The sequence below is a fragment of the Leptonychotes weddellii genome, chromosome 1, assembly GCF_054177405.1.
Source record: "Leptonychotes weddellii isolate Sample4059 chromosome 1, ASM5417740v2, whole genome shotgun sequence".
NCBI lineage: Eukaryota > Metazoa > Chordata > Mammalia > Carnivora > Phocidae > Leptonychotes > Leptonychotes weddellii.
The window spans coordinates 60868673-60896137 of NC_138369.1; the positions used below are offsets into that span (position 1 = coordinate 60868673).

The 27465-nt window shown below is 41.3% G+C and overlaps 1 protein-coding gene across 2 annotated transcripts; it reads left to right on the forward strand.

The window, feature by feature from the left end:
* The first annotated feature begins 2625 nt into the window (after positions 1-2625).
* CMTM6 (CKLF like MARVEL transmembrane domain containing 6) lies at positions 2626-25158 on the forward strand. Of its 2 annotated transcripts, XM_006740993.3 has the most exons (5): positions 2626-2856; positions 12972-13148; positions 17728-17826; positions 21584-21749; positions 25031-25158. In XM_006740993.3, exons 1-4 carry the CDS (start codon positions 2719-2721, stop codon positions 21719-21721), a joined length of 552 nt encoding a protein of 183 aa, XP_006741056.1. In that variant the 5' UTR covers positions 2626-2718; the 3' UTR covers positions 21722-21749; positions 25031-25158. The 2 variants fall into 2 exon arrangements, with proteins under 2 accessions (XP_006741056.1, XP_081681483.1); XM_081825357.1 differs by lacking the exon at positions 25031-25158 and having other exon boundaries at positions 21584-24369.
* Positions 25159-27465: the final 2307 nt, after the last annotated feature.

Consider the following 27465-nt stretch of genomic DNA (forward strand, 5'->3'; position numbering starts at 1 on the left):
CCAGTCTACATCAGCCTGCTAGAAAAACATCCTCAAGGAAGAGCTCTGGTCATTTTACTTCCCTAACCTAAAACCCTTTGGTGGTTCTTCACTGTTCAACAATAAAGGAAAGCCCCAGTTCTTTAGCCTGATTTTTAAGGCCCTCCAATATTTGACTCCAAGCTTGTCTTCCTTGACTCCTCTTTGTCCTTTCTTCCTTCCATTCTCTGTGCCTGTGTGTACTTTCTTTGCCTTCCTTCCTATTGCTCCTCTGCCTACAGTATCCTCCGTTCTTTTCTGCATACCCAAACGTAAGTATCCTTTAACCCCCAGCTTGAAACTCCACCACACTGATCCTTTAGTTGCAAGTGATTTCTCTCTGAATTCCCAGCACATTTAATTTGTATCTCTTTTATGGCAAATATCACTTTCTATTTTATGACATGGTCCTTTATGGAAGTTTCTGTGGCCTTATTGTAGGACTTCATCTGTGATTCAGCTTTGTATCCACATTATTGCCTAACTGTGCTAATATAGATAAGAAAGCCAGTAAAATAGATAAGAAAGCCAGTAAAAGTTTTTGAGTAGGGGCTGCTGAAAAATCAAAACCTGAACTGAAAAAAGTAGCACCAAATTATTTTTGAATGTCTAAAATCTCATCAAAGTATATTTTCCCAAACTATCACTTTTTGTGAATGTTTCCTATTCCTCATTTTAAAAAAAATATTAACTACATAATATTGAAGGAGAAAAATGAATATTCTTCAAAACTTAAATGAGCCTTTCTTTTTTCTCTTTGGTATATCTTTTCTCCATAAATAAGATTTCTCATTTTGCTGTGACATGTAACTATTCAGTGCTGTTTATTCATGAACAAACATGACAGCTTTCCTAGCTGATGCACCCATCAAATGGGGTCCCTAATACAAGTGTTTGTTCATGAAACCCTAAACTCTTTAGTTGGTCTTTTATTAAGAAAACTTAAGCAATGCACAGTTGTTGTTGTTGTTTTTAACTGGGAGGAATATTAGTGCCTTAGTCTAATTGATTTGGACACCGCTAAATCAATCAGGACAAAGGAAGTTATGGCACATCTGCTGTCTCCTTCGTAATGGCTTTCGTTCTTATCACATCATAAAACAATGTTCCTTCATATGCATGGATTTCTCACCAGTATCCTCTGGAGAGCTTGTTACAAAAGTATATTCCCAAGACCCACCCAAATTCAGAAACTTTGGGGCAGATCTCCAAGAACCTTTATTTTTAGTTAACCTCCCAGATGATTCTTAGGCATCCTGAAGTTTGTGAATCATGAGCTGAATTCTTATCTTCTTCTGAATTCAAAGAGAGGTAGAGACCCCCTAGAGCATGCCTAAGTGCACCTTAAATAAACTGAGAGGGTTGAGAGGATCTGTCCATCTTCTCTCCTTGCTCAAAGTTTTTAAATATTACTTCCCCTCAATATTTTATCTTGAAAATGTTCAAACACACAGAAAAGTTGAATTAAGAAACCAGCACAGTAGTCACCCATATACTACCCCGTTAACGTGTTACCGCGGTTGCTTTAACACAAGCTTATCCTTTTATCCTTCTCTCTGCTCCTCTACCTGTCTTATTTTTTTTGGATGAATTTCAAAGTAAATTTCAGACCTCGGTAATGTCTGATTTGGGATTATGGCAACTTGAAGAATTACAGGGCAGTGAGTCCTTGTAGCCCTGGTGAAAACACAGTGGCTTCGTTTTATTGAACGGGATCTGTGGCTGCTTGGCAGGACATTTAGAATGCATTTAATCAAAGACAGAGGGTAGTTTGGGCTGGCTGTATAGACAGCCCCGCAGAGTAGTATCTACTTGTCTCTATTCATTTGAATAAGAGCTTTTGTTCTGTCACCAGAGGAAGAAAGGGAGATTTGGGGCCATGGAGGAGAGTAGATGAAATATGGAAGTAGGTGGCAGCAGTGGCCCCTCCCCTGTTCCATGGGTTTTGAGGCTCTAATGGAGAGATGGGTTAGAGGCTGAGGTTTGCTGGGTTCATGTTAGCAACAAGGTTGTGAGTCAGACTGTGTAGGTCTGCATTCCAGCTACCCTCAGCTATTTGCCCTTGGATATATTCCGCCTCTTGGTCTCAGTTTGCTCATCTGTAAAATGAAAGTAATGATAGTACCTACATTACACTGTTGAGAAAATAGGTGTGCCTGACATGTAACGCAATCAACTTCAGTTGCTAAAATAAAATATGAAAGTATGAGTTTCCTTAAGTTCACACAAAATTAACATATATGACTGCGGGAGTTGGTGCACAAGGAAGAGACAAGTAAACTAAATGGTTTTAACAAGTAAGACTAAAAGGAATTCAGAGAGATGCAGGAGGGAGCAATCCTGAAAGTCCTTTCAGACAATGCACTGCCCTCAAAATGAAACCTAATTTCTTTCCTTGCTCTGCAAGGCCCCTACATTATGTGGACTCTGCCTACATCTCCAACTTCCTCTCCTCTCCTCCCTTACTCGGGCCTTAGGACATGCTGTTCTCTCTGCGTGAAATTTTCTCTCCAGATGTTGAGCAAGTTTGAGGCGTGGCTAAGGTGCGGGGGCGGAGCTAGAGCGGAGGCGAGGCGGGGCGGGGCGAGGCGGGGTGGGGCGGAAGCGTGGGCGGAGACCCAGGAAGTGACGGCCGTGCTGGTGGTCCTGGTGTCAGTGAAGTCCGCGGCGCCACCTCTGCGGCCACCGCGTTCCTGGGCGATGGAGAATGGAGTGGTATACGGCCCCACCACGGAGGAGGACCCGGGCCCAGGCAGGGGCGCCCGGAGAGGCCTCGCCTTCTGCTTCTCCCGGGGCCGGCTTCCGTTGCGTCGGCTCGCGCTCAAAGGCTTGCAGCTCGTAAGTCCGCTGCCGGGGTGGGCGAGCCGGGCCCGGGGACAGGGGGTCTGGCCCCGGGGCCGCCGGCCTGCGGGCTTGGGAGGCTGCCGAGCTGCTTCTCCTCGACCTGCTTGTTCAGGAAGCGGCGGTTTCCACACACCTAGTTCCTTCTCTCTCGGCTGGAAAGGGGGGCGTTACCTCCCGCCGCCGGGCGGCCTCTCCACCCGAGCCTCACCCCCGCTGGGTCCCCGGTGACGACGTAGGGCCCCCGAGCGTGTTCCGCGGGTCCAGGAAATGCTTCGGAAACCCAAGTCAACAGCTCAGACTTCTTTCACTCCATCCTCTGTTACGACCTTCGTCTCCTCTCCCAGCTGTTACTCTGCATTATCGCCCGAAGTGCCTGTATTTAGATTCCCAAGTGCTTTTTATCTTTCCCTGGTTCCTGTGGTTTTCCTGGCACGAGCCCGTGGGGGGCAGTTTAATTTGTTGGACGAAGTCTTCCGTTACCACGCACGGCATTGCGATGGGTGTTTCCAATAAATTGTCTCCCAAGTGTTTTATATTGACTGGAAAAGAATTACCTCTGAATGAGCAATATGTGTGTGCGAAGTACACAGAGAAAAGGACAGCTTGTATTTGCATGCAGGTAGCAAAAGTTGGGCATGGTTTACCCCTCTCCGAATTTCATTGAGTTTTAGTTTACTTTAGGCAGTAAAGGTACCTTAAACCTTGTAGTGAAAATATCAAAACATCTTTGGATTTTAATTCCAGTCACGCACATACTGACATACTATGTTCTGTTTTAAGCAATGATGAACATTTTCTGCCAGAGGAAAAATCAGACTGCCTAGAATGTTCCTAAGTTGGTTTTGCTTGGGGTTTTTTTTTTTTGCGTTTAGTCATCTCAAGTAAAAATAGCCAGTTTGGTTTCCTTGGGACGAACTTAAATTCTTAGAACTCCGATAATGAGAACTTACATTCTTAGAACTCAGATGACCTACTTTTATTAAATAAAAAAATAGCTCTCAGAAAACTGGCACTACTTCTGGTTGTCAAAATGATCACATCTGGGAATAGTTTGGAAATCACCTGGAGGCAGGTGACAGTGTGGCCTACGGAACCCAAGAGGGTAAGGCTCTCTCTCTCCAGCCTCTTTTTAGGTAGTTCCCAGTTGTTACCAGGCATAAGGGGCTCCCTCCTGCCATTGTTCCTTTGTATCATGTGCTCCTTCTACCCAGAGGTGCTCCTTTCTGTTCTTCTCTTGTCAGTTCTAACAGGACTGTTAGATATCAGTGGTGTTCTCTGCAGTGGAGCCCAAATGTCTCTACACAAATAGAAATCTTGAGAACAGAAAAGATTAGTATCCATATCTGAAGTATTCTTGCTGCTCTACAGACATCATCAATATTGGTGTCCTGCCTGTTAAATCTCATTTGCAGTTGTCTGTTTTTCTTTTCTAATCAGAAATGGCAAAGCTGAAGTAAAATTTCCCATTACCTTATTTGTAGTTTAATAAACTGTAGTTCCATGTCCTTGGAATAGACATACAACCAGAAATTTTGGTGATAGACTTTTTACTTAGATGTGGAGAAGCGGGGTGGGGGGGGATGAATTTGCCTTGTAGGGGTTGGTGGACTGTTCCAGCTTGTTCCCCATCATAAGGAGAAAGAGGGAAAGAATAAAAACTAATGTCTCTTCTTGAAATCCATTTACAGGCTTATCTCGGAGGTACTGCAGGTTGGGTTCCACACCACCGCAATAAAGCGAATATCACAATAAAGCGAGCCTAATGAATGTTTTGGTTTTCCAGTGCATATAAAAGTTATGTTTGCACTATACTGTAGTTTGTTAAGTGTTCAATAACATTATGTCTAAAAAAATGTACATACCTTAATTCAAAATATATTTTTTTGAGAGGGAGAGCCGGAGCAGGGGGAGGAGTAGAGAGGAGGGAGAGGGATAAGCAGACTCTGCACTGAGCGCAGAGCCCGACAAGGGTCTCAATCCCAGGACTCCAGGATTATGACCTGAGCTGAAACCAAGAGTCGGGTGCTCAACAGACTGAGCCACCCAGGCTCCTTAATTTAAAATATTTTATCGCAAAAAAATTCCAGCCATTTTCTGAGCTTTCAGCGAGTTGTAATCACTGATCATATCACCATAGCAAATATAATAATGAAAATGTTTGAAATATTGCAAGAAGTACTGAAATGTGACAAAGACATGAAGTGAGCAAATGCTGTTGGAAAAATGGTACCGATAGACTTGCTTGACTCAGTGTTGCCACAAACCTTCAATTTGAAAAATGTTAATTATCTATGAAATGCAGTAAAGCAAAGTACAGTAAAACAGGTATGCGTTTATTTATTTATGGGGAACTTGTAATGTTATAAGCTTTCTTTAATAGAGATTTTAAAAAATATTTCATTATTGCTTTCCATTTTGATTGTTGTCTTTTAGTTCCTGATTTGTTTGAGTGATGGCCTCTATCTTTTCACAATAGTGTATATTATAGGAGTTACCCAGAAAGTTCCAAGGAAGTTATAATGAAATAAATTAAAGCTGTCATCCAGCCTGGGGCAACAGGCAAAGTCATATTCTGCCTTTAGGTTGTTTTACTTTAGATAACTTATTTTTTTTTAAGTAGTTTTTTTTTAAGTAGATTTGCAGAGCTCCAGTAAGGAAACAACTGTAATGTAGAAACCCATCATCAGAAGAGGTACTTTAATAAGAGACATGCAAGCCCTGTGACATTTTATCCAAAATGTGGTGCATTTCTGTGTTTGGGTATATTATTCTAGACCCATAAATCTTATTAAAGTCTCAAAACCCCAAAAGAGAAAGGAACCTTATTCTAAAACTTAAAAAATCAGACCCTGTGTACTTAGGAAGTTCTTAAGAGTCCAAGGAGATTGAATTGGATTTCCTCCGAGGTTCTTCTCACTAAGATTTTTACAAATCTCTGAGGCTCTGTGGGGTGTGCTGGTACAGAGCTGAACGCCAAACCAGTAGAGAGTGGAGCCTACAAACAGAGGTTAGAGATAAAGGAGCATAACTAGCTCTTGAGTTACATACCCCTGGAATTATATAGCTGTGTCTGCTACCATTCAGATAAAACCTTAATTTTGTCAAAGGCTTGTCCAAAACCTAAGCATCCCTTAACTACCATCTGCCCTTCCAGAGCTGAAGAAGAAATACTCAGCTGGGAATGCAATGTAAGGAGTCATCGCAGTCCTAAATTTATGCAGTTTATTTCTTTATCAGTTTATTTTATCCTTAGATTGTTCCTTATGTGCATATATATATACACAAAAATGTATATTTGTGTATGTGTGAAGTTTTTGTTGTTATTTTTGAGGGAGTTTGTTTTTGTTTTCAGGGGAAAATTGACATTAGGCAACCTAATTCCTTGCTGGTAAGCTGGTGCAATGATCTGAATATGTGTACAAGCTGACATTGTGTTTATGGTACCAGCTGAATGTCGTGATGGCCTCTCAGTACTGTGATTATAATGACTCTTCAGGCAGACAGTTTGATTTAGAATTCACCAGGGATTTAAATTTATCAAATTATAAAATAATGTTACTCTGTAAGTGCCAAGAAACAAGTCACTTAGAAGCAGTTTCTCTTATATTGGTGCTCTCTTCATTATTTCAATGTGAAAATTGATCTGTAAATTGAAATCCTCTATTTTTAACCTTGAGGAAGATCCATAAGGTCAGCAAATTATACCTTTGAACCTTTGTAAGAGTAAATATTTGCCTAAGGCAAGGGAGGCCTAGCCTAACTTCAGGCTGACTGACGGATTTGTTTACTTGGACCTTACATAGGACTACAGGTTTTAGTAGCAAGTTCATTAATTCACAAATTAATTTTGTAGTGGGGCCTTATAATGAATGGCATTAAAAAGCATTAAAAAGTTCTTTTTATAAGAAATGTTTTAGTAGGAGACTTTAACAAAGACCGATGATGGAGAATTTGTGTTTAATATAAAGACTGTTAATGTTAAGGAAGACGGACGTTTCAGAAGGGGTAGTGAAACTGAAATGAAGAGAGACACAGGGTAGTCACTGTCTGAATGTTTAAATCACCAGAACTGTGACTAAGCCACGTTTTAGTCACTAAGATTTCCCAAATGTGTTGATCCTAGCACATTGGTCTTAATGTAAAATTTAAAAAGGGGAAATGTGCAAAAACTCTGATTGTAACTTCAAAAATCCAGTCTTAAGGGAAAACCCACGCAAACATACATAGCTGTAAAATGAGCTTAATAAACAGTGTTTGGGGGGCGCCTGGGTGGCTGAGTCGTTAAGCGTCTGCCTTTAATTCAGCTCAGGTCATGGTCCCAGGGTCCTGGGATTGAGCCCCGCATCGGGCTCCCTGCTCTGCGGGGAGCCTGCTTCTTCCTCTCCCACTCCCCCTGCTGTGTTCCCTCTCTAGCTGGCTCTTTCTCTGTCAAATAAATAAAATCTTTAAAAGAAAACAAAAAAAAAACATTGTTTGGAGCGGGGGGGGAGGGGAACAAGCGCAAAGTGGGAGTCAGGAGACCTGGGTTTTGGGCCATGTCTGGCCAGGGTGGGGCCTAGCAGTCAGAGATTCGTTCCTCCATCGCCTGTAGTCACAAGGGTGGGAGACTGTGCCCTCCAAGGACCTCCCAGCTCTAAAGGCTTGACAATTCCCATAGTTCTATTTGGGTAAAATTTTATGTCATCAGAAGCAGTCACATTGGGTGTAATGTTGTTAGGTTCTTAATAGTCAGTAAGCGATATTTAATGTGAGGTTTTCATGCTGCTGAGAGTAAAACTACCAGAAAATAATAATTGAGTCTTTCAACTTTTAACATTCATTATGATTTCCTTACCCAGTGATCTTACCTCTTTTATCCTTAACCACTTTGGTATTTAATGCTGGTGATTACCCATTTCTTGAAATTATTCCTTCCCTTAACTTTTACACTTAATTTTTTTTTCTTTTTTAATACAAAAAGTGTTTGTTTACCAAAAAATATATATAAATTAGGAAATATGATTAAAATCAGCCATGCTTCACCCCCCCACATCACTGTTTAAATTAATGATTTGGAGTATGTTCACTTGCTTATTAAAGAGTCTTCCTAAGAAGTGTTAGACCCCCTGTGACTTGCTTGTCAGGTGCGAGTTACTCTTTTCCCTCCTACTCAGGCCCCACCCAGTCCTCTGCTCCTCCTGTCTTCTAACCAGCTAAACCAGGCAGGTAGTCCCTGTTGCTTTCATCCAAAAGTCCATACTCCCTGGCCTGATCACCGCATAACCACACCCAGCTCCTTAAACATTTCCATCATCACTCCCCACTCAGGTCAGTTGCCTTATTATCCCTGTGGGGTTTACCATGCAAATTCTTGCCTTCATGAATCTGTTCTTTTTTGTCCTCCACCTGGAATGTTCTCTGCCTTTCCAGATCCTATGTATCTCTTAGCCCTGCTTTGAGTCTTGCTTTTCCACTTATCCTTCTCTAGCTACTGTTAGTCCAGGTGGATCCGAGCATTTTCCTGAGATTTCCTGAATCTATATATAATGGATGGTCAATTATGAGGTGTATTGTTTTCTTATACATTGATCTTGTTGCTCTGTCATTACATGTTCCTATACATATTATAGTGTTGGATACATAATACCCAAATGCACTTCTTAAAAAAGATTTTTGTAATTGAGGTATAATTGACATGTATTAGTTTCAGATGTATAACGTAAAAATACTGTAGAGTGCTGTGGGAGATTATATAGGAAGGTTCGGAGCATCAGAAAGATGGGAGGAGTCAGGAGAAAACTTCATACTGAATATAGTTTGTAGTGCTGATTTTTTGGTCTTAAACTGGGCCTAGGAACTAGTAAACGTCCAAACTTGATATCGTACCCCTTTAATCTCTCAGGATGTCCGGGTAGGATCTGCCTCTTAATACTGCTCTGAGGCTTGACTCCTGTTCATAAGTTTGGAACAGGACTGGTAAGGAAGACCCTGACTGCTGCTGGCTGAGCTGGGTCCTGCCCCTTTCTTCCTGAGAATAGACAAGCAGTCTGTATCTCTGCAGAAAAGATTTTATTATCATATGGCTTACATAGATGAGCGTTCCTGATAACCTAGTTATTGTGATAAGAATGGCTCACGATCAACTAGTCTCAGACCCCAGTTAGAGCTTTAGGCTGATATCTTCTCACAGTTAATTGGCTTTTGTATACCTGAGGTATATTTTGCAAATTTGTCATGGAGGAACTCCTAAAAAGTTGGATAAGATTTAACACAGAGGCAAGAATAAAGCAAATGGAATATTAGATGTTTAGTATTTTATTATACTGTAGTCATGTAAAAACTCACCCTGTAATTATAATTACAGGAGACTAAGGAAGTACCTTTACACAATGACTTTCTGGGATTTGTCTTGGTGTGTCACTTTGTATCCTATGGTGTAATAATTGGGAACACCTTACCTAACCTAACAGCTGTCTGAAGGCGGTTGTTTGGGATATGTTGGACTATTTTATGTCTTACTGACTTGTAGGAAATCATACCAGTAGGCTCTGTTTTCATCCTTATATGGATTGCTTTCAGTTGTGGGATATATGAAATTTTGTATTAACCAGTTGGAGAGGGAAAAATCCCTTAGAGACCTTCATACCAATTTAGGTTTGACCATTTTTTTTTAAACTTTTTGTTTTGAAATAATTATAGATTCACAGGAACTTGCAAAACAAAACATACAGGGAGATCCTCTGCACTTTGTGTATGTGTGTGTGACCTGTGTAGCTTCCTAGAGTCACCACCACAGCTGGTCCAGAACCGTCCTATCACCACAGGGTTCCCTCATGCCACCCCTTTACAGCCACACCTTTCCCCTCTCCCCTGGCCACCACTTTTTAGTTCTCCAGCTTTGTAGTTTGTTATTTGAAGAATGCTATATAAATGGAATCATGGGGGTGCCTGGGTGGAGCAGTTAAGCCACTGACTCTTGGTTTCGGCTCAGGTCGTGATCTTGGGGTCGTGAGATCGAGCCCTGAGTGGAGCTCCACACTCAGCACAGAGAATGCTTGGGATTCTCTCTCCCTCACCCTCTGCCCCTCCCCACCCAAAAAAAATAAATAAATAAATCTTTAAAAACCTAAATAAATGGAATCGTGTAGAATGTAACCTTTGAGTTTTGGATTTTTTTCACCGCATAATTTGGACATTCATCTACATTGTTGCATATGTGAAGTTTGCTCCTTTTTACTGCTAAGTAGTATTCCATGGTGTGGATGTAGCACAGTTTGCTTAACCAAAGAGGGACATCTGCATGGTGTCCAGATTCCAGAGCTGTTATGAATAAAACTGTTATGAACATTCATGTGTCGGTTTTTGCACAGACATGTTTTCATTTCTCCTGGGCGTATGCAGAATGTGGGAATGCGGTTGCTGGGTCATACAGCAGTGGTGTGTTTAGTTTTTAAGAAATTGCTCGATTGTTCTTCAGAGTGGTGTACCATTGACTTCTCTTTGATGAAAATATTTTGTAGCCTGGGTGGTTCAGTCGGTTAAGCATCCCGACTCTTGGTTTCGGCTCAGGTCATGATCTCAGGGTTGTAGGATTGAGCCCCGCGTTGGGCTCCACGCTCAGTGGGGAGTCTGCTTGAGGTTCTCTCTCTCCCTCTGAGCCTCGCCCGACTCATGCTTTCTTTCTCACTCTCTAAATAAATAGAATCTTTTTTAAAAATGAAAATACTGGGGCGCCTGGGTGGCTCAGGTCTATCCCAGGGTCCTGGGATTGAGCCCCGCATCGGGCTCCCTGCTCGGCAGGAGGCCTGCTTCTCCCTCTCCCACTCCCCCTGCTTGTGTTCCCTCTCTCACTGTGTCTCTCTGTCAAATAAATAAATAAAATCTTTAAAAAAAAATATTTTGTAGGATAACATTTTTATAATATGCAATGTATCTGCTGATTTTGGTAGCACACTTGTTGTCATTAATATATCTGGTTGCTTCTACTGATCTGAGGGGCAAAATGGCATTTCCTGATAGGCTTTGATTTAGGTCACCAGTCATTTTGATGGTCTTAATGTTTGAAGGAAACTCCCTTGGCTTTCACAAAACCCACACTAACTGCCCAAGTGAACCTCTCTTCTCTCTCTTCCTATTTCTAGAGAAGAGTTAGCCCCAAACCTGGGCTCTGAATCCTATCTATAGAGAGCCTCTTTTCTTCCTTGTCTTTAGACCGACCCATCTTATTGGTTTCTGCCTAAGTATTTAATCATGCTCAGTTCTCTCCCATCTTGAAATTCCCTTCCCTTTGACCTCGTCCACTACTCCCCTATCTGGCCACTCTTCCCACGCTATACCTCTTGACTCTCCTGACTCTCTCCCATTGCTTTGTCTTCCCCTCACTTCCCACCATACAGTACTGTAATCTCAGCCTCCCTGGTTGACTACATTGACATGGGCTTGCTGATGTCACCGGCAGCCGCCTTGTAGCTCAGTCTCATGTCAGTGTCTCTGTGTTGTTCTTACCCGACCTCTGAGTAGCATTCATTACCCGTGCTTACTTTCTCTTGGTAGGAATACTTTTTCCTTGGCCTGCTACCTCCTTGGACTGCTGCTCCCAATTGTCCTTTGCTGATGTCACCCCCTCTGCACATCCCTTAAATCTTGGGTTTGCTCAGAGTTCTGCAGCTTTCCTCATTCTGGGTGATCTCACTGGCCGATGCCCACGTCTTCATCTCCACCCTAGACCTCTCCCCTGAGCTGCAGACCTGTATATCCTTTTGCCCCCTAGACACCTCCCTTAACTCTTTTGCAACCCCCTCATACACAGCACATTTAAAACAATGTATTCTCTTCCCAGCATCCTTGCCTCTTAAAAAAAAAAAGACAAAAGAACCCCGACTCTTTTTCCTGCAGTGGGGCCCCAGTATATTAATACCTTATATACAACAGTGGGAGTGCTCTTAAATCCCACTTGCATTTAATTGAGTTGCCGAATTCACCGGACCTTACCATTGTGCATTCAGTGCACGGCATTCTGACCCATGCCTGTCTGAGCACTTTTGCCTCTGCCGTCAGTTGACTTGGGTTATTCCCACTACTACCAATTATACTTTTTATGGTCAGACATTTAATTAAATATCACACAGACTGAAATTGAGTGGGAAAAGGAATTGTTTTTGTGAAAACTAAGTTGAATGCTTTGGAAAGTCCAGAAAATAAATTACTAAAATATTTGCTGCGGAATTAAGTGAGAGCAAGATAACTGTAAAGGGCTAGTAAAACTAGTCCAAATCTAGAAGGATTCTGCCCTCCGCTTCTCTAGTGTCCAAGGTCTTGCTCCACTTCAACTAAACATTAGTCTGCAAGTGGTAATTATAGATGATGAAGGTGATTAGTGCAGAAAACATGACGTGGAATTCCAATCAGTAGGCTCAAACCCAGAGAAAAGCCCTATTTCCAAAGATTGGTGAATAAACATGCCTTTTTGCTTTAAGTTAAAGCGTTCACGTCTGTTATCTTGTTTCCTACTCTATTTGTATTGGTCCTGACAAAGGGCTTCTGCCGCTTCTTGGCTCTCGCAGTGATTGCAGGAACTGTTCTCCATCACCACTCCCCAGCTCACTGTCTTCCCCTGGTTTCTTCCTTCAAGCTTCCCAGCTGGAAGCCTCAATGTTCGCCCCTTTGCTTTAAAACCCTTAGAACCCAGATTTTTTTAAACTAGTAAGCGAGGACATTTAGCTCTAGCCTCCGCTTACCTCTCTAGTCTCGTCTCATCATCTTCGTGCTGCCATCCCCTTCCTTCACACTGGGTGCTTGAACCATGTTGACTGAACTCGCTCTCTCGGCTCAGTGGGGGTGGTGGGATCGCTGCGTGCCTTGGGGTGGGAGGGTGCCAGCAACACCCTGTAATTCCTGGCACCCTGTAATTCCCCCAAGTCTAGCATTTAGCACTGGGTAGTTAATTATTTGTGTACTTGGATTCCCTTTCAGGCAACCAGATTGTGAAGTTCTGTGGAGATGGGGTCCATTCAGTAATCGTGTTTGCCACAGTCTCTGCTTTCCAGAGAGTGGAGTGAACAGATGAGTTTTCTGAATACTCTTGGTTTCTCTGGAAAACACTTGAGTAAACAGCTTTGTTTCTTTTGTAGTTGCTGTCCCTGCTGGCCTTTGTCTGTGAGGAAGTCGTGTCACAGTGTACACTGTGTGGAGGACTTTACTTTTTTGAATTCGTAAGCTGCAGTGCCTTTCTTCTGAGTCTCCTCATCCTGATTGTGTACTGCACTCCCGTTTATGACCAAGTCGATTCTACCAAAGTCAAGCAGTCGGTAAGCGTGAGAAAAATAGAATCCCTTTACGAAGAACATGGCTCCTTTGGAATCTTGTGTAGTTTTATTCTTCAGAACAGTGCTGCTTTCAAAACTCCGTAGCACGAGAAGACACTCTCCGTGGTTCCAGTTCTGCCCCTGAGCAACTCCATTTTCCCTGCCAAGCAGGGTGGGAGAGGGGGAAAGTGAAATCAGAAAGGGGAAAGGGGGAGACAGACTCGGTCAAGGGTTTACAGCTAATTGGTTTGATCTCATTCACACGAGGTATTTCTTTTTCTTTTTTTTTTTTAAACACGTATTTTTTTTTTTTTAAAGATTTTATTTATTTGTCAGAGAGAGAGAGAGGGAACACAAGCAGGGGAGTGGGAGAGGGAGAAGCAGGCTTCCTGCAGAGCAGGGAGCCCGATGCGGGACTCGATCCCAGGACCCTGGGATCATGACCTGAGCCAAAGGCAGCCGCTTAACGACTGAGCCACCCAGGCGCCCCATAAACATGTATTTTTTAAAAACTAGGATTTTTGTCCCTTCTGATTTCTCACTTTTCGGAGCGTCACTCTTGGGTCCTACAGTTGTCCGTTGTGTACCTGCTGTGCGCCGGGCATTAGGCTAGACGTTAGAGAGAGTGATGAACTCATGGGAGGTATTTCTGGAGCTTCTCAAATAAAGCACCACATCATGCTGCCTATTTTGTTTTGATTTTGATATTATGAAAGAAGTTATCAGTGAGTGAATTAAGGCACTTGTTGAATTCACTGTTCAGAAATTTCCCTTTTAATGAAAGCACACATGAGAATTTTATTTTCACAGAATCAGCGATGCATAACTTTCTAAAGACAGTCTGCTGGTGCATGTTTTTGAGTACAGTGTGGATTTGTGAGATGACACATGATTCACATGTTTACTGCACTTAAGAAAGAATTGAGCAGTTTCCTTCTTCAGTAGTGTTGGAACTAAGCTAATAGTGGTTTGTGACAAGTACATGTCAGCGTTGACATATAAAAGCATTCACACCTCTGAGGGAAAAGATACAATTAGGCTGAGTTTTTAACTATTAAGAACGGAGGATAACAAGATCAATACAAAGCAGTAAGATTCTGTTAATTTTTTATTTTTTTTATTTTTATTATTTTTTTTAATAGATTTTATTTATTTATTTGACAGAGAGAGAGCACAAGTAGGCAGAGTGGTAGACAGAGGGAGAAGGAGAAGCGGGCTCCCTGCTGGGTAGGGAGCCCGATGTGGGGCTCGATCCCAGGACCCTGGGATCATGACCTGAGCCGAAGGCAGATGCTTAACGACTGAGCCACCCAGGTGCCCCTAATTTTTTAAATTAATGCAAAGTAAGCATTGGGTCAGATATTAATATACACCTAAGAGATTTACTTTTTTCTATATACACTTTGGTGCCTTTTAAGTCTGGTGCTCTAAGAATCCATTACCTTCTTTTAACAGAATATTTTAAGTTTAAAAATTAAAAAGCAAAATAAGTTGATACCACAACAGTTAAAAAAATAACTTTGAAAACCAGATTGGAGCTGAATCACATCCACCAAGCCTTTGATGAGCACATACATGCAGCTCTTGGTATGGCCGATACAGGACTGGCCCATTACCCTTCCTGATAATAGTTGCTGTCAGCACGGACTTGTGCCAGACACTTCATGTACTGTGATTCAGAATCCTCACACCATAATGCTCCATTTTCCTGTTGAGGAAATTTGGGTTCAGAGTGGTTACATACCTTGTCCAAAGTTACACAGCTAGGGTCAAAATAAACTGAGACTGGAACCCAGGAAAGCCCTCAACACTCTGCATTCCATTCTCTGGCCTCCCCCGAATCCCGCTGGTACCAGCGCCCTACCAACTTTTGATGCTCTTGTGGCAAATGTTATCACCTCAGGGATCTCCCTATAATGATGGCAACAGCAGAACCCATTTATTGTATGGAATGCATATTAAGAGGATGCAGGGAATACCTTAGAATTTTTGTTAATTTTATTTGTAATCTTTGTAAATCCTTCCTTTTTACAGAGCGGTATTCGGTAAGATTTTTGGACGAGTGAAAAGTTTAGTAGTGTATTTGAGCTGATTGATTTGTAGTTCCAGTGTATAAGTTTATATTTTAAGCATTAAAGATCGAAATTATTTTTTCTTTTCTTATCTCTCAATGGCAAAACAGTATCACCGTCCATATTTTAGAAAGGTTTAGTCTTTAGTGTTGCATCTGTAATGTTTAAGAACATTGATCTTTTTGACAAGAAAACATTGATCTTTTTGACAAGAAACAATATTTTCCGGTTTAATGGTTTAACTAAACTAAACTAAATGTAAAACATTTATTACATCAGAGGAGCATTTAAAAGTAGTTTAAAAAAAAACCACATTATTTTAGAGTAAGTACTGATCTTAAAATATTGGAGGGGGGAATAAATCAGTCATTTCATCCTGAAACAGCTTTTGTAAATATTTTACTATATCTCTTTTGGGTCTTTTTTGTCTACTCATAGGTGATTTAAGAGTCATATATGCTGTACTTTCCACCTAACATAAGGATTTCATGTTTGTTTAAAAGGTTTAAAAATCACTTTTACTCTCAACTTACTAATGTGCTTACATACTTTTTAACGTCAGAGAAGTTTTCTGTTTTACAGAGAATGTTTTGAGAGGGTGATGGTGGTGGTAATGCCTAGGCAGTGGGAGGAATAAGCTTTTTGAAGGGAGAATCTTTTCTGTTCCGTGCTGTTGGGGCTCAGATTCTGTCAAGAGTAACAACAGCCAACACTTACGGGACATTTACTGTGTGCCTGGCACTGATCTAAGCACTTTCTACCAATTAACTCTCATCTTTAGAATCACCTCTGAAGAAGATACTGTTACTACTCCCATTTTGCAAAGGAAACTAAGGAAGACAGATGTTAAGTAACGAATTCAAAGTCGTAGAGCCAAGAAGTAGCATGACTGGGATTTGAACTCGGTCTGGTTCTAGAATCCATGTTTCTTGAACACCACATTAGTCTGCCTCAAAATGGTTGTCTTGTTTAATACCTCCTTGAATGTACTCCAGATATTAGTAAAAGGAGTTTTATTTGCATGTCACAGATATGAAATAATATTCAAAGGAACAGGAAAAACAGAATATTGCAGAAAAACCATCTCTTTTAGAAGCAAAGAGAAAATCTCTTACTTTGTTTTATAAATGTTAAGTGTACAATTGACAGTATAGGAATTCTGTATTGGATGGGTTATTGATATTAGGTTTAGTGGAGACTGCACTTCAGAAAACCCCGAAAGTGTCAGACTTAAAACCCTTTGGAATGGCCCTCATTTTACCAGTTTCTCCTCTGAGTCAAGTGTGCATGTCAAGCACTGGTTTCAGTTGGCATCTGAGAGGAGCCATACAAGAGTGTGCCTGAGAGAACCCTTGGAAACCCAAGGAGAACTTCATGTCATGAACTGCATTATGAGGAGATACGGAAGCTTTCATAGAGTAGATAAACTCATGATACAAGCTCATTTTGGGTTACTCACTTGGAACAATTGGAAGCAATATGTTATTGCAGAAAGCTTAAGTGTCTAGAAAACATACTATTGGCATATTTTATGTAGTTAATGGCGGGTGGTTCTTCTGATGCTCTCTTTTCCAGAGTGCTTTCAAAGCACTGAAGTACCCTTAGAGAGGCCATCCTAGCATAGAATACAGATCTTCCTCGACTTACAGTGGGGTTATTACATCCCAATAAACCCGTCAGAAGTTGAAAAGACCCTGAGTCAAAAGTGCATTAATACACTTAGCCTCCTAAACATCATCGCTTAGCCTAGCCTACCTTCAGTGTGCTCGGAACGCTTACATTAGCCTGCAGTTGGGCAACATCATCTACCACAAAGGCTGTTCGATAGTGAAGTGTTGATTCATGTAATTGGATACTATACTGAAAGTGACCAACAAAATGGTCGTGTGGGTACAGAAGGGTTGTCCGCGTACCTGTCGTTTACCCTCGTGATTGGTGGCTGACCCGGAGCTGCTCCCACTGCGCAGCATCACAATGGAGGATCGTCCCACACAGCGCTAGCCTGAGACAGCATCCAGACTCACAGTCTGAAGTACAGTTTCTCCTGAATATGGAACATTTTTGCAACATTTAAAGTGAAAAATCATAAGTGCAACCATTGTAAGCCAGGGGCCATCTGTACTTTGAAAGGAAAGAAAAATTTTTTTGCTTCTAGTTTTTGGGTTTTTTTTTTTGGCTGGCAGTAAGATGATTTAATAAACCTTTGGCTTTGATAATTTAATATGTCCTTGAGAAAAAGACACACACACACACACACACACACACAACCTTTTGGGGAGCTGCTCTTATTAAAAGATTATCTTGTGATGTACTTTGAATATGCCCTGTGCAAAGTGTGGATAGTGTTCCTTTATAGGGAGGTTAGTGAATGCCTGATTTATGGAAAAGTTAGGAGCTGAAGTATGTAGGTTTGGGCTGTATGAAGAAAAAACTGTGTCACAAAGGTTTTTAAAACTAAAAAAAGAATTTGTCTCATCAACCTAACCATGTTCTTTATGCACACGTTACAGGATTTTTATATTACTATGGGAACAGGATGCGTGTTTTTGTTGGCATCCATCATTTTCGTTTCCACACATGACAGGACCAAAGCTGAGATTGCTGCAACTGTGAGTACCTTGTATTTCGAACCCTTGCTTAGTTTTGTTTCCTTAGAAATATGGAACTTGGAAAGTAGTTGACAGGTGATACAATATGGGAGAGTAGTTTATCTTGTAATTTTTTAGTGTAATTTTGAACAGAGGACCTAAGAGCAAATAAATAGGATAGCCTTAGAAACCGAGAACCTGTCTTTAGACTTTAGAATAAAAGCCCATTTACTCCACATATGAACATGTCACTGCTAACGGAAGTGATAGAATTGCCTTTATTATCCCATACTTTTCTACTTTGCAGTCCAGCAAAAATATACCTACATGCCAGGTGCTGTTCTAGGTGTAGAGAATACACAGGAGAAATGATCCAAGGGTTCAGCCTTTATAATAAAAGAGATAGACAAGTAAATGTCTTTATCTGAAATCCTTGGGGAGGGGGCAGTTTTGTTTTGTTTTGTTTAGAATTCAGAATATTCTGGTTTTTAGAAAGATAATCTTGCACATATCATATCTCAACTTCAGAGGCCCTGGGGCAGCACCCTATAATCCAACATGTTAATATTTCTGAAGCATGAATATTCACAGTAAAAAGGATAAAGACTGTAAGTAGTTTTACCTTGTGCCACTTTTGAGCCCAGTAAATTATGAAAACTACTTTTGTAGCTTTCTGGATTTGAGAATTACAAATCAAGGATCATGCACCTGAATTGGTACCAGTGTTGTGAACGTGAATAACTGATAACTGAGTAACAAATCCTCTTGCACGTCAGCTGGGTTCCAATTAATCCTTGGTTCATGACAAAACTGAAGTTATAATTAATTGACTTGTCAGCTAGTAGATCATTAAAACTACTTTTAATTACAGAACAACTCAAAAGGAGTTCAGAGCCTTGCATGGTTCTACCTACCTGTTCATGTGAGCACAGTTTATTAGCACACATGTAAAACATGTAAAACAAAACAGAAATTAAATTAATGCTGAACCTCGACTCATTCCAGCAATAAGTAATATTTCTGCATGGGCACATGAACCAATGGGTACATGAAGAGAAATGTCAAAGTTTTAATAGACCCTTCGGTTAATTTCAGTTTATATACATATTTTTGTTGCAGAGGAGTATTAATAAGGGTGATCAGTAAAATGTTTTGCGGTGTGGAAATGTATTACTATAAAATCCTTGGAGGGGGCCACCTGGTTGGCTCAGTCAGATGAGCGGCTGACTCTTGGTTTCGGCTCAGGTCATGATCTCAGGGTTGTGAGATTGAGCCCTTGCCTTGGGCTCTGTGCACAGCGGGGAGTCTGCTTGAGACTCTCTCCCTCTCCCTCTGCTCCTCCCCCAGCTTGCTTGCTCTGTCTCTCTCTAAAATAAATAAATAAATAAATCTTTAAAAAATAAAATAAAATCCTTGGAGGAAGTGAAACAGAGTTGAGGAAAGTTGAGTTGAAGGGGGAAAGAGAGCATGGCATGAAATGACCAGCTATTAAAACAGAGCTTATTGGTGTGTGACAATAAGGTGATGTGTTAGATTAGTGCAGTATTTAGATTTCCTTGGATATATTTAAGAGTTAATGGTAGTTTAAAAACTCAGTATTTATAATATGCTGGAAATTACCTTTTGTAACTATTTAAATTATGAAAGAATTTACAGACTTGAGTGAGGGAATCCATTTAAAAAAAAATTGTGAAGTATGTGAGCAAAAGCTCTGGAAGATCATTTGTCTGGATGATATGGCATAGAGGGCGCTGCTTGGACTAAAGCTCTCGAGGGGGTTAGGGATGACTTCACAGACAGGGTGACATCTGGTCTGTCCTTAGAGCATGTAATATGTTTGCCGGGCAAATAAAGGGATAGATGCCATCAAGCCAAAATGAAGACTCCAGAGGGGAGAAGTGACTTGGTTTGGAGATGTGGGATTGATCATTTAAATGGAGGTTGGATGTGTTGGGGCTATGGGGGTGAAATCATGAATTTGAAGTTGAGTTTGCTTTACAGTGAGATGAGGCAGAATGCCTATTCTTTAGGATAGAGGGGTTGGGTGTGAAGGGTCAAGAAACTGGAGCAGACGACAACAAAATGTTAAAAATCTAAACAGGGGCACCTGTGTGGCTCAGTCTGTTAAGTGTCTGCCTTCGGCTCAGGTCATGATCCCAGGGTCCTGGGATCGAGCCCCGCATCGGGCTCCCTGCTCAGCGGGGAGTCTGCTTCTCCCTCTGCCTCTGCCTGCCGCTCTCCCTGCTTGTGCTTGCTCTTTCCCCTTCTTCTGTCTGTGTAAAGTAAATGTTTAAAAAAAAATCTAGAACAAACTGCTGGTTACCAGAGGGGAGGTGGGTGGAGGGATGGGTAAATAGGTGATGGGGATGAAGGAGTGACTTGTTGTGATAAGCACAGGGTGATGTATGGAGGTGCTGAATCACTGTATTTTACACCTGAAACTAATATTATGCTGTATGTTAACTAACTGGAATATAAATAAAAACAAACAATAATAAAAATCATGGGGGTGCCTGGGTGGCTCAGTCGTTAAGCGTCTGCCTTCGGCTCAGGTCATGATCCCAGGGTCCTGGGATCGAGCCCCTCATCGGGCTCCCTGCTCCTCGGGAAGCCTGCTTCTCCCTCTCCCACTCCCCCTGATGATGTTCCCTCTCTCGCTGTGTCTCTGTCAAATAAATAAATAAAATCTTTAAAAAAAAAAAAAAGAACACTATCCCTTTTAAAAAAAAATAATAATAATAATAAAAATCATGGAGAGATGGGGTGTTAGAGGTGGAAGGGACTTTAGCCATTACCTACATAATTTTCTCTTTTAACGGAGCAGTTCTTTGGCCCCCATTCCTTTAAGGGTTTTGCTAGTGAAGATCTCTTCTTGACAGAATTCTCAGAATGTTTGATCATATGTTAGAAGAGTACAATGAGGAAGTGATTTAAAGGAAGAGGAAGTAGGTAGTGGTGTCATGTTGCTGTGTCATTATTACAGTGTGACAGTTAACTGGAAAATATTTTTTAGGTAATTTAACCTAAAAGTATCTTCAAAATAGAATTTCTGTTGATCAATGGATATTGATTACTTCTTGCCATTGTCACCTGCGCTCAGCTCCCTACTCACTCATTTCCCTTACCTCCTCTGTGGGTCAGTCTAACCATTGCTAATAATCTCGTGTTTTGTATCATTTTATAAGATTTTGGTTTTCCTCTATTAACCTTAGTTTCACAGATTGGCACCCCACACATACACGTGCACACACACACGTAAGACAGGACATCTCTGTTTTGGGAAACTTCAACTAATAGCCATTATTCTAGAATTTCTTTTTGTAACATCTATTTTTTTGATGCCCTTAAAAAGTCTTTTATTACTAAGGTTAAGAATAATGTATATAAGATAGGGGCGCCTGGGTGGCTAGGTCAGTTAAGCACCTGCCTTCGGCTCAGGTCATGATCCTGGGGTCCTGGGATCGAGCCCCACATCAGGCTCCCTGCTCCGTGGGGCGTCTGCTTCTCCCTCTGCCCCTCCCCCTACTCGGGCTCTCTCTCTCTCTCTCTCTCCTTCCCTGCCCCTCCCCCCCCGCTCATGCTCACTCGCTCGCGTGCTCTCTCTCTACACTCTCTCTCTCAAATAAATAAATAAAATCTTTAAAAAAAAAAAAAAAGACGAATGTGGATTAAATTGATGAATCATCTTGCTTGTATAAAACACTACCAGAGCCAAGTAGGAAATGTGAGATTATATTCCAAATCTGTCATATAAACCCTTGTTCTTTTTTCTCCTCAGGTGTTTGGATTTCTAGCAAGTATTATGTTCCTGTCTGACGTTGTCATTATGTTCTGTGAGAGACGACAGGAGTCCCAGATGAGGAAACCAGAGGCTACCAGGAGGGCAGGGCCCCTCACAGAACCCCTTAATGCTTAAGGACTTTGGGGACTGCGTGTTACATAAGGTATTGACTGTGCCTGAGCCCTGGCCGCTTGTGTAGAATTTGTGTAATTGTTAAGCCACTTCTTTTGGAGAGCAAGGGGAAGGGCAGGAAGGCAGTTTTATTAACATTGGCCTGTGTGTCAGTCACCACAAATTAGGCCAGAGAGTTTTTGGGCTTAAAAAAATTTTTTTTAAATAACAGTTAAAACTTCTGTCACATGAAATGGTTCTGTTTTTGTTTTGGAGGCGAGGGCAGTTGTTTCTTTAAATCACGTAGCTCAACTGATGATAATTTATTCTGTTGTCGTTACTAGGCCTAGCTTTCAAATTCAGGCTGCACAGCCAGCATGATTAAGTTCATCCATTTAGGAATTGTTTCATTTTTAAATTAATTTGCTTAGCCAGGATTTTTTTTTTTTGATGATCAGATAAAATTTAATGTATATTTAAGAGATCACTATTTAAAATATTGGTCTAGATTTTTTTTTCCCTTAAAAATGTAATACCCAGGCTTTACTGTATCTCAGCCTTAAAATTATATTGTTACATTTTAGGATAATAACTCTTTCTGAGACCTTTCATAGCCTGATAGAAACTGTATGGGAGGTGTTGGTATTTTATATGTATAAAAGCAACAACATCAGAAACCACATGTTTTTACTGCACTTTGGTGGTTGTTGATAAGCAAAAAAAAGTTTATATAACACACAGAAAAATGGAAGAAACTCTCATGGCTAAGGACCAAAGATAAAGAAGATACACTTTTTGCACAATACAGTGAAAGTAATTATAAAAACAGGCTTCAACCACCTACCACTGTCTGAAGAGATAAGTTCATACTATGAGTTAGAAATTGGTCCATTCCCTTACTGGCATATGGTTATTTCTACTGAAGTTAATACAGCTCTGCAGGTCCCATTCAGAGTTTTCTTTTAAGCCTCCCCTCTTTTTAAAACCCCAGCCTTTGATTTTTCATCTATTTGAGATTCTCCCTTTTCTGTCTCTTCATCCACATGGTCCATACACTGCTTCATCACCCGACAGAGGTGAGCCTCTAGCTGTGACTCTTGCTTGATGGCAGTGGTCTTTAGGTGGTCCAAAATTTGGGGCCCTTTTAATTGCATAGAATATGTAGCAGGATCTTTAGGGTTCTTGTTCCCACATTGGGCATTACTCTAACTTCTCTTTGGGGGAGCCCTTCTTAAGAAAGTGAGCATCTAGCAAATCCTGCCCAGGTTAATACTGATGATGGTGTAAGGGAGTAGTCTACCCATTCTCAAGAGACACTTCCTAACTAGTTCTGATAATTTGGGAGCATTGTCTCTTGCTGGCAGGTTGTCTTAGACCCAGCCAGACAAGGCACTCAAGACAGGACCTTTCTGACCAAGTGGTTCACAGAGTAGACCTCTCTTGTCCTCCTCTTGGATTTTTGACTCAGGACTCTAGAGTTAAGGCAATGAGCCCATGCGTCAGGTACTTCAGGACTTTGGTGGAGGTCTCCTGGGCTAGCTGGGCTGGGTTATCTATTGGAAGGAGCGGAATTATGTTTCCAGTGAGACAATTTAGTGACCCTGTCCTTTTTAAATTTCTCATTTATGTGTTGTCGATGTGGCGAATGTGGTGGTCAGAATTCATTATGGCCAAACACAGCTTCTCCTGTCTTTACTGACTCAGGACCTTATCCCTTTGTACCAGAGCTCGGGTGCTAGCTAGTTCTGGTGGGTAGTCACCACTGCCTCCTCCCTGGGAGATAATGAAACCGATTACTGATGCTGTCGTTACTGGGCATACCATCCAAGAGAGGAGAAATAGCCTGGGTCTGGGCTCCAAGAGAGTGGTGCAAAAATAACTCACTTCTGGTCGGCAGGTTCTGGAATTTCCCATCTAACTGTACCACTGTCATTTGAAATACCATCGAGACCCAGCTGGGTTTCACAGCAAATGGTCTGGGCTACCTCAGGGGCCTCCCACGCGCATGGATTTAGTTGAGGTTGATGGACATGTCCCCGCCGGCCTCACACATGGAGCGCATTGACATTGAACTTCAGCTCTGCTTGTTCTGAGGCTTTGCTTCCATTTGTTTGATTGGAGCACAAGTGAGCCTCATAGCTGCCACTTAATCCTTCCCTTTTCGGGAAGATCATATATTCACTAGTACTTTTGGTCACTCCAGAACTTCTCTTCATATTGTTTGTTATGGGACCCATGACTGATTAGCCTCCCTCTTCTGTTGTAGAAGGAATGAGAGGAAAAACACCATGTGGAAAATAAAAAGTTTTCAAGGAGAACTTGGGACCAAAACCCCTCCTATGTCCAAAACAGGGCACACTCAATAAACTGAAAGTTATCATAATTTTTTATTAACAGCCATGTTAGACTTAATTTGTTATATTTTGTACAAATAAACTGTTTAGAGTGGTTCTTAAAAATTATAAGGGAAATGCACATACAGTATAAAAATTTTATAATTGCTGTACTTAAATTATGTTCTGTTTGGGGACTGGGAAATGTATTTTTACATTGTTTATAGCCAATCGCTTTTGTATTTATCAATTTAAATCCTGTGTGTCTTTTTTTTTTTTTTTATCTTGCTCAATGTCAAATTTTGTAGTCTTCTTTTTAAATAAATTCATTTTATTGTCTGCCTTTGTAGTTGTTTCATTGTTACTTCAGAAGCCTGATGCTCAGGGTGACTGGGTGACTCAGTCAGTTAGGCGGCTGCCTTCAGCTCAGGTCATGATCCTGGAGTCCCAGGATCCAGCCCCACGTCAGGCTCCCTGCTCAGCGGGGAGTCTGCTTCTCCCTCTGCCCCTACCCCCTCTCCTGCGCGTGCTTTCTCTCTCTCTCTCTCTCTCTCTGCCTCAAATAAATAAATAAAATCTTAAAAAAAAAAAAAAGAAGCAGCCTGATGCTGAGATGAAAACTTTCTCCAGACTTCTAGGAGTTGGCTCTACAACCGTGGTAAGTCCCTGTGTAGAACACTGAACTGGGGGTCCACCCAGGTGTGGGGCACAGGAAACAAAACCTCTTCCTACCCAGGCGCCGCCCCTCCCGTTGCCAAGACGGAGCACACCTTCAAAGGGTATTTTTAAGGAGCCATATAGGAAAAGTCACAAAGCAATAAACACCTTGAAATACTTGCAAAGAAGCATATTGGGACTCTCCCATTACATCTCTCGATGTGGCTAAACAATGCTAAAAACAAAATAGGCACATTCTCTTTCAGACAGTCCAGTGACTGGGAAAGTGTGAAGCAAAACCGGGGTGGTTCTGGTAAAGCTGCAATCGTTTGTGTCGTTGCAGAATTCCTGCCTCCGGTCTGGACGAGAACAAGATCTTTATTGTCATCAAGAACTCCCTGGAATTTGTACATTCTTCAGAGTTTTGTGTTTTGTTTCGATAAAGAACATTGTGTATCAACGTGCAGTCAACTTCGAGGAGCAAAAATGTAATTTAAATAGGTCTTAACCAGTAAGGACAATGTCTTTCCTAAGAAGCCCAGGTAGGGCAGTTCTGTGACTGGTCAGAGTTCAGTGACTCAGTGGTATTATCAGGCGCCCAGACTCTTTCCATGTTTTTCTGCCCATCCATCTTCTGCTGTGAGTTTTTATCCTTAGGGTTGACCCTTGATGGTGTAGCAAGATGGAGGCAACATGTCCAGACATCGTCCACTTGCACGACAATGTCCAAAGGCCCGAAGGGAAGAGATTGTGTATTTCTCTGTCCCGAAGGTGTTCCTTTTTCCCAGAAGCCCCTCAGTGGACTTCACCTACTTGCCTTCTACTAGAAGACTTTAAATGCCCATTTCTAAATCGCTTACTGACCTGGAGAATGGCATTACTGAAGAAATGGCCTAAAGTAATCCAGATTCCTCTCCTTCGATGGGAACACCCTTGGAAGCATATAGCCTTCCATTACCCGAACAGATTGGTTCTGTAGCAGGAGAAGGGCCACTGGCTTGGGGTTCAACAGTGTCTGTCATAAGCAGGTTGAGGATCGGACCCCAGCTAGGGGAAATAAAATTCCATTTAAGAACATTTCGCAGGCCTGACTACCCCAAAACAATTTAAAATAGAAAAACTAATGGTTTTGATGTCTAGACTAAATTATAGTTGTACAAGTAATGGGTACCATAGAAAATTGGTTTAATAAAAGATGGTAAGTGGGCGCCTGGGTGGCTCAGTCGGTTAAGCGACTGCCTTCGGCTCAGGTCATGATCCTGGAGTCCCTGGATCGAGTCCCGCATCGGGCTCCCTGCTCGGCAGGGAGTCTGCTTCTCCCTCTGACCCTAACCCCTCTCATGTGCTCTCTCTCATTCTCTGTCTTAAATAAATAAATAAAATCTTTAAAAAAAAAAAAAAAAAAAAAAGATGGTAAGTATTGTTCTTTTCCTGAGATCTTCACTTTTAATTGTGGAACTACGTCAAGCACCGGAAGTATGGAAGATCAATACCCTGTTGTAGACACCACCCAGCTTTAGTAGATCTTAACTTTTTACCAGATTTTCTTGAAAGGTCCTTGTTTAAAACAGAAAATGAAGTTTCACTTGTGAAGTACCACCACCTCGAATTTTGCTCTTTTTACTTTTCCAAAGGCAAACACTACCGTGAATTTGGTGGCTATCTTTCCTGCTTTGTCGTCTGTGCTCTCTATAGAGATGTACCCATAAGCAATGTATAACATGGTATCTATGCTGTATTTATCCTTTTACAGATGGCTTTCTTCAGTCAGTAGTATTTTGAAATGTATCTGATACATGCAGCTCTAGTTCATTCATTTTAACTACTCCTTGGAATTCCATTGAATGGATATGCCACAAATTACTTACCTCTCCTCTGTTGATAGAAAACTTTTAATGTGCTTTATTTTTGACCGTTTCAACCAGTGTTGCAGTGAACAAACATTTGAACATCTCATGCATATGTGCAAGAGTTATATATAGAATGTGTACTTAGAAATAAAACTGTTGGGTCACAGTTTGTGTGCAATTCCAACACGGCGAAATATTTCCATATGGTGTCCAAAGTGGAGACTTCTCCTCAGCAGGGTACGGGGGTGCTTGTTTCATTATTCTTGTCTTGCACTGAGTGTTAGTTCGGCTGAACAGTTCTGAGCTGGGATGGAAGTGGTCTCTCATTTGATTGTACACTCTCCTTATTACTGGTGAGTCTGATCATCTTCTCATTTGGTTGTTGACCTTTTAGGCTTCCTCACATCAAAGAGTTGCTCGTTCATATCCTTTGCCTTTCTTTCACATTGAGGTTTTTTTTTTTTTTCTTAACTCATTTGAGAATTTTTGACATATTATGGATGTTATCCTTTGTTAGTAATAAGCCTTGGAAATATCTTCTCAACGTCTGTGTATTTTAACTTCACGTCTTTGCTTATTGATTCTTGTTACCTCAAGGTCAGAGATGTTCTCTGCTTTCTAAAATGTTTAAAGATTTGCATTTTATATTTAGTACTTGAATGTACCTTGATTTCTGTTTGTGGTGTGAATACCACATGCCATCTGATTTCTCGTGTTAGCAAGTGACTCTTTGCTCCTCTAAGAGACAGAGTTCCCTCTGTCATTTACCAGGTTTATGTATATGTGTGGGTCCAGGGCTGGCTTTCTTGGGCTGTTTTTCTATACCTAGGCTAATACCACAGTCTTGATAAAGTGTTAATATCTAATAAGTTCAAAATTGTTCTATTGTTGGCACTTTTTAAAAAAGATTTTATTTACTTATTTGAGA